Below are 8821 nucleotides of genomic sequence, written 5' to 3' on the forward strand. Positions count from 1 at the left end.
AGGTTAAAATGTGTTTAAAATTGGGGAACACAATTACACAAAGAGGGCAGATTCATTGTTTAAGCTTTTAACAATACAAAATATTTGCTTTGTCTTTATGGTAGCATCAACTATTGAGCAATCATTTAAAGATATACCTGTGTTAGAGGTAGTTCAGAGTTGTAAAACACACTTTACAACAACCTGGAGAGTGGAGAACAAAGCTTGTATAACATGAGTGGTGTTTCTCTGAGGATTTCTGAGCAAGTGGCTTGAAACTAAATTATTTGATAAGGTTGTACTGTGACACCAACTCCATTAACAGAGAAACAAAAGAGCTACAAAATAAATCTACAAATAAAAGAAGCGTAATGACATAAGGAATAACAGATTCCATTAAAACATTAAATCCATTAATATTCCAAATTTAAAAAAAACACTTTTGTGGTTCAACAGAGACATTTTTGACCTGTTAAATTAAATATCTAGCTACCTTCCAGACTGTATTTTTGGAGCAACATGTTTTGATTAGCTTTCTGACAAAACTGACTTTTCTCAAAATATAATTTGTATTGTGGGATTAAACTCCTCATGTGTCTGCCACACTCACAAATGCTATGGCAGGAGAAAGCCTGCCATCTGCTGGACACAGGTAAAGCCACATTTTGCTCTTTATTTCTGGTATTTTGCCAGAGGGTGTGTAGATGAATCAGAGGACAGTCTCTCACTCTGTCACAGTCGGGTCACCTGAGATCAGTGATGCTTCTCTGCTGCATGCTGCTCTGCTCCGCTCACAGCACATCTCATCTTAATCAAATCCAGTTTTTCTTTTTTTACTAAAGCTGAACATTTAATAGTGGGTTATGGGGTTTCATGAGCTGACATGGACAAAGAAAACAGCTGGCACCAACCCAAATGGCCAGTGAATTATTTCTGAGATACCCGCCATCAGGGGTTGGATGATCCCATATGACATAACAATCCAGTCTAATTAAAATAGCAGTGATGTATTTATTATCAATGGATCTCACTGAAGTGATGCTCAGAATTACCCCTCAACTACCCGGTTTATATAGGCACTATCTGAATCAAGTAATCCACATATTCATGGTCTGTGAACGCCACTTTAATCTTTATTTTATAAAATGAACACTCCAGCAATAAATAGACCCACTTAAGAGGTATGATAAAGCATGTCAGCTTTGTTAGCTGGATCTGGCATGTTCAGTACTGAATCTAAGACACTTCAGTTAAATATATGATACTTTCCTTAGTCTGGAGAGCATCACCTGACTTTCCACAGGCTTATATTTGAAAGTGAAACTTTAGCCAGACCACCTTCACTGGTCATGGACATACAGTGTCTGTCATCCTTCCCTAAAGACTATGCATGATCCATTAGCTGTATTAAGTTGTATTGATCAGGCTCTAGATGTTGGCTTTAAAACAAAAGGCCGTTGAGAATCAAGGACTGTTTGTCCTAGAGTTGGGATGGCTAACTCACAAAAGTTGTTTCTTTCGTTCTCTCTTCTGTATTTGCATATGAAGTTGCTCTCTGTACGTGCAAATGTGCGTCAACAATGAACTAAGAACATTTCTGCAAGCGTAAGAACCTTGACCTCCTCATTATTCTCCGCCACGAAGTTAATTGAAAAGAGACATTGTTTCTTTAAGATTGCACTTGCAGTCATCAGTGGGTCTGTCCATTGTTGGGGGAACAGAAAGCGAGTTGAGGTTGATATACGGGGGCCGGAGACCAGTTGCGCATATCATCAGCGGACCAGCTGCAGAGCAGGCAGCAAACAGTAGACGAAAGGTCCTCGAACGCATCATCCAGACATGGGTAAGAAACTCCGGCCACGTATTAACTTTGAGCAGACACATTACATCATATTATCAAATGTGCTTTTTATTTCATGTGATTTGCTCGCAGATATGAATGGGACTGTGAAAGGGCATGAGAAGTCATTACTTTTGTTGTCAGTTTAGAGGTCGGATACTCACCGGCTGATGCCGCACTGATATCAAGAGATTTATGTCATGCTTGAGATGGCAGGGCTACTTTCACAGGAGCATTGTCGCATTTGCTTTCGGTCGCAATCTTTCTCAATTTTTAAAGTGCTGAACTTGGCCTCAGCTTTGCATTTTCTACCAGAACGAGGCCTGTGTTTTCATTTGAGCCACACTCGACATAGGGGGTGCAGCTTTGTTTCAGCTCTTTGTTCCGCCTCGTGAAGTCATTCATTAGTTAATTGGTACAAGGTGTCAAGGAATGTGGGCCAATGTTGGCTAGACTGAAATGTTTGGATTTATATGAATGCTGCTACTTTTTGATAGTATGATGACCACAGCTTTTTGTGCACGTAGTAGAAAGTGTAATTTGCATACTACAATTGCCTTCCCTATAACAATACTGAAAAATTCCTTTTATTTGCTAGTTTTCTCACAGTTTATCTATCAAAACTCCCTCTTCCACGCTACAGTAGTGATGCCATCTGAATGACAGTGATCCCAGTTTCTCTCTCTCCCTCACACACACCCGCACATAGAAGTGTTCAATTAAAGAGCTATCTATTGGCCCCTCCTGCCATCTGTGTTTACTGTAATGGTACCAACCACAGTCTGTCTGCTTCCATTGTGCATGTCTGTGTGGATGCACGCTTTCAAGCATGTAATGGCACACATGCACACAGTTGCATTGTTTGTTTATAGATTTGCTTTTTTCCATCCTCTTCCAGCACAGACAGCTCCCCACTATCACTTTCTTGTTCCTGTGTCTCCCCCAGAAGGAAGTCTCTGAGTGTGTGCGTGTGTGTCCGTGTGTGTCAAGCAAAGAGGTGCCTCTGGCCTTTGTTTGCATGACATTGGTGGCCCTTGTACCCCCATGATGCCTTAGGACAAAGACGGTTGTCTCTGCAGTCACAAAAGCAGCCTCTCTCTCTCTTTCACTTTGTCTCTCCTCTCCATCCTCCCCCTTTTCTCACACTCTCCATGCTGGGTGGTGAATGAAGTCAGGGTGCGAGCCGGGGTCAGAGCAGATACATCCCCATGCCCTTGGCCCTTTGGCATCCATTCAGACATCACATGACTATAGGGGAGAGTGCACAGCTTTACCAAGGGAATGAAAGTGTTAACAGCTGCTGCTCAGTCAACAGTGTCAAAGAAACATGAATTCAGCATTTCAATGAAATCTCACTCAAATCTTGTTGTTTTCTAATTGTGGAGATATTTGTGTTTGTATGGAACCTACTTTTTGAGGCATCAATCCCAAAATGTTCTGCCTTAACCTCGATTCTATGGAATTTCATGTGTTCACACCATTTTAATATGGTTCATCCTTCTCTGGAAATTCCAACTCATTGTGCTCCCCTTTTTTATGGGAACGACTTTCTACCAAAGAACCAGTCACTATGGAAACAGTTGGCAGCAAGTTCTGTGAATCCTCCAGCATAACAGAAACACATATTGAATAATTGATTTGTACATCGCCAAACATTGAATTGCCAACAACTTTGATAATCAATTCATAGCATTTATTATCAAACATCTCTTTGGGTATCTAGCTCGGAAAAAACAAGGATATTGAGTATGTCAGTTTGGGCTCAAGAAACTGTGGAAGACATTTAAACACTTATTGACTTTTTAAATATAAAATCATCATGTAAAAAAGATCCATGTTTTAGTAGTGTGAAGGAAAAAACTGAGAAAGGGATATCTCACAAATAGGACGAAAACCTGCATGGCTTTTACCGGAGTTAATTTATTAAATATCTTACTTACAGGTTGTAGCTTTTGACTAAGGGGGTAAGAGTTAAAAAGCACATTGTACTCTCCTTAACTGTACATAGAAACAGAGTCTGTGTCATATTGAATCTGTTAATGATGTGCATTGAATTTCATGGTGCTGCGTCTTGACAGGTTGCTATGATTGCTGTATGCGCTGTTTGGGTGGGGTGCCATACTGCTCCCTGGTCGCCACACTGCTATGTTTCTCTGGCATTGCCCTCTTCTGCGGTTGTGGGCACCAGGCACTCACCGAGACGGAAAGACTCATCGAGACATACTTTGCTCGTAACATGCAGGACTACATCACCCTCGCCTACATGTGAGTGGTAAATCTATGCATTTCCATGATTACAGTGACATTTGTAGCCTTGTCATAGGATTTCTTTGTATGTATTTAGAAGGTTAAGCTTCTTGTAACAATCTTTCTTTTTCCTTTTTTCTTCAGCATCCAATATTTCCAGTATTTCATCTATGGTTTGGCCTCCTTTTTCTTCCTCTACTGCATCGTGCTGTTGGCGGAGGGTTTCTACACCACAAGTGCTGCCAGGCAAACCTTTGGAGAGTTCAGGAGCACTATGTGTGGCCGCTGCCTCAGCTCCTCGGTGAGAGGGCCTAGAGTGGGACAAGTAAAGGGGATTGGCGAGATTGGATGGGATTAATACACATATCACTCCCTGGTGGGTGCTGAGCTGAAAATCTTAAGGCTGCTAAAAACCTATGGGGACATGCAAAGATAAGCATACATTGTGTGTTTGAGCGGGTGGGGATAAAAAAGCTGAGTGGTTGGAAGAAGAGGAGTAGAACACAGAGTAAGATAATAAGAAAAGCTAATAAAAAAAAAAATTGTCACTTAGTGAGTCAATGCTCATAAAAACACTCACTAAGATTATGTGCATCAGTTTATTATGATGATGCAACCTAATGTTTATTCTACTTCTTCTTCTTTGCACAGTTTATAGTAATGACTTACGTACTAGCCGTGCTGTGGCTGCTGGTGTTCGCCTTCTCGGCCCTGCCTGTCTACTTCTTCTACAATATGGATGCCACCTGCCACACCATTGATGTTCTGACTGAGACCCCAGCGAGTATCAACCAGCTCTGTGTTGATGCAAGGCAATACGGTAACAGGACATCTTTGATGGCAACCTATTGGACTGCCTTATCACACTAAGTTTATCATTAATAAATCCCATGAAAAGACCAATGCCAAAAAGTTGTTTTCACTAACTGACTGTGAATATTCCATCAGCACATGTTCAAAATGCTAAGCTAATCAGGCTAACATGCTCACAATGACATTGCTAACATGCTTATCTTTGGCAGGTATTATGTTGACCATGTTCACAATCTATTAGCATGCTAACATTTGCTTATAATTGGCACAAAGAACAGCTGAGGCTGATGGGAATGGCATTAGGTTTGCAGACCAAAACCTGGACCAATTTATTTGTTACATTTTAAAGTTGAGAACGTTTTGAAATGTTTTGGCAATATCCTAAATTTGAGATTTCCCCAAATATCCTAAAATGCTATTCTCATTGTGGAAGTAGAGGAATAAGTTAGGAAATTATCAAAGCAAATGAGGATTCATCACATGTACATGTTCATGCACCATGGACGTCAGAACAAATGTTGTCGCAATCCAGCCAATAATTGTTCTTTCATTCTAGAGTCGCGGGGGAAAGCTCAACATTGACCTCCTTATTGTGTCTAATAACTAGCCATACAATGACCCACTCTGTTTCAGTGGATGACATGTTCCTTCCTAACCATGTTCATGGGCGCTTTACTTTTTCACTTCATCCCACATAAACAATCCTGATGGTGTAAAAAAAGAGCCCAACAAGTAGGCCTACATGTCTTGTATCTTATGGTACAAAAAGAGTTTAACTTCAAAGATTTCCATCTTTAAGTGCCTCAAGGCATACCTCAAAAAATATGAAAAAACGTAGCGTTGTTGGATTTTAGGTCTTTAGGTTTAAGTGATATTGGAAAACAAATATAGAAAAATGCCAACATTGTCCTTTGACAGTATTTTGTGTTTGAATGATCAAATAAACAGATAAATGTTATTTTTAACAGGTCTCCTGCCATGGAACGCAGTGCCAGGGAAAGCTTGTGGTATGACTCTCTCCAATGTTTGCAAAACCAGAGAAGTAAGGACCCGGGAATAATAAAAGCTCTGCAGTCATGTTCTACAATTTGCTTGACAAGAAATGAAGATGTATGTCTAATGCAGCTCTCTTATCTCCGATCAGTACCAGATGACCTATGACCTCTACATTGCTGCCTTCGCTGGTGCTGGCATTACTCTCTTGGCTCTGGTGAGTGATTATTCCTCAGATGGGGCCCATTTGTCTGCGTTTCCACAGTAGGGTACAATAGTGTTATGACTCATGTGACTCGGTGACGCTCAAAGTGTAGGCGGCGAGGCATCTCAGACCTCCATGAGTGATGACTTTTGTACTATTGCTCTCTGTTCCTCTTTCTCAGCTGACACAAACATCATAATAGTGCTGTAATGTCTGGTGGTTTTCCAGCCAGGCAAATGGAGCACCCATTATACCGGCATGCTCCATTACAGAAGCCGTTATACGGATGGAATCTGCTATCAAATTAATGCCATTAGCAGTTAATCATATATTTTCTTATGTCTAGTTTCTGGATGTTCTGGATTTGTCACTCTTCCATATTCTGACACCTCCTGTCTCTGCTTTTCCTTCCATAGCTAACCTATACTGTCTCGACCACCTATAACTTTGCGGTTCTTCGGTATCTGGGGAGAAAGGGCATGGGTGCACGGTGTTAGGCTCACCAGCTCTTTCACTACCTCACTATCAACATGGGGATGTAAAGGGACGGCAACAATTCTCTCCTTCTCATCATCTGCACAGAACCACCTGTGGTCACGGACTCTTGAAATGTTTTTATATTTTTACTTTTCTTGTTGGGAATAATGTTCTTTTTCTCTATGCTAGTATGTTTTTCTACTGCCTTAATGCAGTACATCTTATTTCAGTATTTCCTATGCCATGTTACCAAAATATTTGTAAATTATTGCTCTTTTTTTTTCTTGCTGAGAATATAATTAATTCCTGCTTCCAGTTGCTCTCAAAATAGAAATAACACATCACTAATAAATTAACAGGTGTAAGGAATAACCACCAATTTGCGACACATGTGCTGCGAGAATGCAGCTGTTGCACAGAATAGGGATTATGTTACCATGACTACCATCCTTCACATCTGGTTGCCATGGTGGCAGACAAGCATGCATTTGCAGTCTCACGCTGACCTCAGGACTTTTCTCACGGGCTGGAGAAAAGCCTCAACAATGAAGTAATGGCCGTTCTGAAAGCCAACCAATAAGGAGCCAGTTGTGGGGGCCACCTGCGCTCCGATTCTCTGCCAAGGGTTATATTACATGTCAAGGGAGAGGGACCAGCAAACAATGAGAGGGTTAGACCTCTCTGACTCCTAAATGCAGCCCATCTGAGACACACACACACGCACACACTGCATGACCCCCACCTCCCTCCAAATAATTGAAGTGATGGATTCAAAGTGAAGGAATTTTAGATTATTTGGAATTGTTCCTTTTGGACAAAGGGACATACTTGTTTGGTTCTGATCTAGAAAGGTCATACATTGTTTCTCATCGTTTTGAGATTAGATTGCAAAAGCACTAGGTGCTAATTTATCAAGTGACTTGGTATTATTTGACCTAAAACACACTGTTGAGGTGTGATCCCCTCGCTGCTCTTACTGCATGACTGAGGTACTTTTATAAAGATTTTTTTTGTCTCCTATGCTTTAGGAATGTTGTTGTAGTTATTGTATAACACATCTTGTTTACTTACTTTAGATGTTTTTACTACCACTTTTACACTTTGGGTATTTCTAATAAAACCTTTTGCAGCATAATAATAAGATTATTCTATTTGGTGTGAGCTTTACCCAGCTGTGAGTGGTGCATTTGTCAAATGGCAGCTGGCTGTTTGATGATTATTTTTGTGTTGGTAAAATTTGATAATAAAAAGAAAATGATGTGCAGAGTGCCTTTTGAAAAGATTTGTTTGTAGTCTGTGAAAAGTGCAGTGTCTGGTGTAGTGCCATATCTAGGGGCCAAGGTGTTTTGTAAGGTGTTTGTATTCTCTCCTCTTGTGTCCACAGGTGCACTTCTCCCTGCACTTGGCTGTGAACCATGTGTACCACAGGAAGCTGAGGCACGGTGAGAGAGAGGAGAGGAGAGGCTATGATCTGTACGGGAGGCTTCAGCGGGACAGAGGGGGGACACTGTGCTCCCCGTACCCTGCAGACACATCTGATATCTCCTGACAGCGCCTCTGGTGTTGCTGCAGGAGCTTTTCATGACGACCATCACAATTAAGCTGCTCATAAAATAATGACATATTCAAGTGAAGTTTACCACTTTGATAGTATTTGGTTAATTGATTCCCTTCATTAATTCAATGTTTTAATTAAATGTGTTCACATCTAAAGTAGTGAAATGGTACAAATGCAGTTAGGAGCCTTGACTGTTCAATACTTTATTCTTATATAACATTCTCTATTTGACAAATGTCTATATAGACTCTATACTTTGTGTATATTTCCTTAAAGACAGAGATGTAGTTTGAAAGGCATACATGATAGTTTTTTTTGTTTTTTTTCAGCTTAGTTTTGACCTCAGTATGCGGTGCATGCTTGATATCCTTTTTAATGAAGAGGAAATAAACTGTTCACCGTCTCTAGGGTTCCCCCCCCACATACTTGGTCCTTCAATCACAATCAAGGTCTTGTGTAAAGAAAATACAAACAAGGAGGGTTTGGGGATTATATTTTCAGAGCTGTGTTTTTAGAACTTGCTAAGAAATATACTAAGGCTTCATTTGAACACTGCTACTTTTAAGTGGAAACAATGAGGCAACATTTGACTTCATGTGAAATGGCTGTTGAAAGGTGGACCGAGATGAGGTACGCTGATTAATTTGAGTGGCCTATTTTAGTTTTTAAATGCTTTGAAGCTTTTGGTTTCCAAACGTGAAAGCTATTT

The 8821-nt window shown here is 40.5% G+C and overlaps 1 protein-coding gene across 2 annotated transcripts; it reads left to right on the plus strand.

The window, feature by feature from the left end:
* The first annotated feature begins 1567 nt into the window (after positions 1 to 1567).
* On the plus strand, positions 1568 to 8535 carry plp1a (proteolipid protein 1a). Of its 2 annotated transcripts, none has more exons than XM_034121080.1 (7): positions 1568 to 1822; positions 3898 to 4084; positions 4211 to 4367; positions 4718 to 4886; positions 5848 to 5921; positions 6024 to 6089; positions 7939 to 8535. In XM_034121080.1, exons 1-7 carry the CDS (start codon positions 1819 to 1821, stop codon positions 8101 to 8103), a joined length of 822 nt encoding a protein of 273 aa, XP_033976971.1. In that variant the 5' UTR covers positions 1568 to 1818; the 3' UTR covers positions 8104 to 8535. The 2 variants fall into 2 exon arrangements, with proteins under 2 accessions (XP_033976971.1, XP_033976972.1); XM_034121081.1 differs by lacking the exon at positions 7939 to 8535 and adding an exon at positions 6494 to 7823.
* The last annotated feature ends 286 nt before the right edge of the window (positions 8536 to 8821 follow it).

Source organism: Trematomus bernacchii, unplaced genomic scaffold (genome assembly GCF_902827165.1).
Source record: "Trematomus bernacchii unplaced genomic scaffold, fTreBer1.1, whole genome shotgun sequence".
Lineage (NCBI taxonomy): Eukaryota > Metazoa > Chordata > Actinopteri > Perciformes > Nototheniidae > Trematomus > Trematomus bernacchii.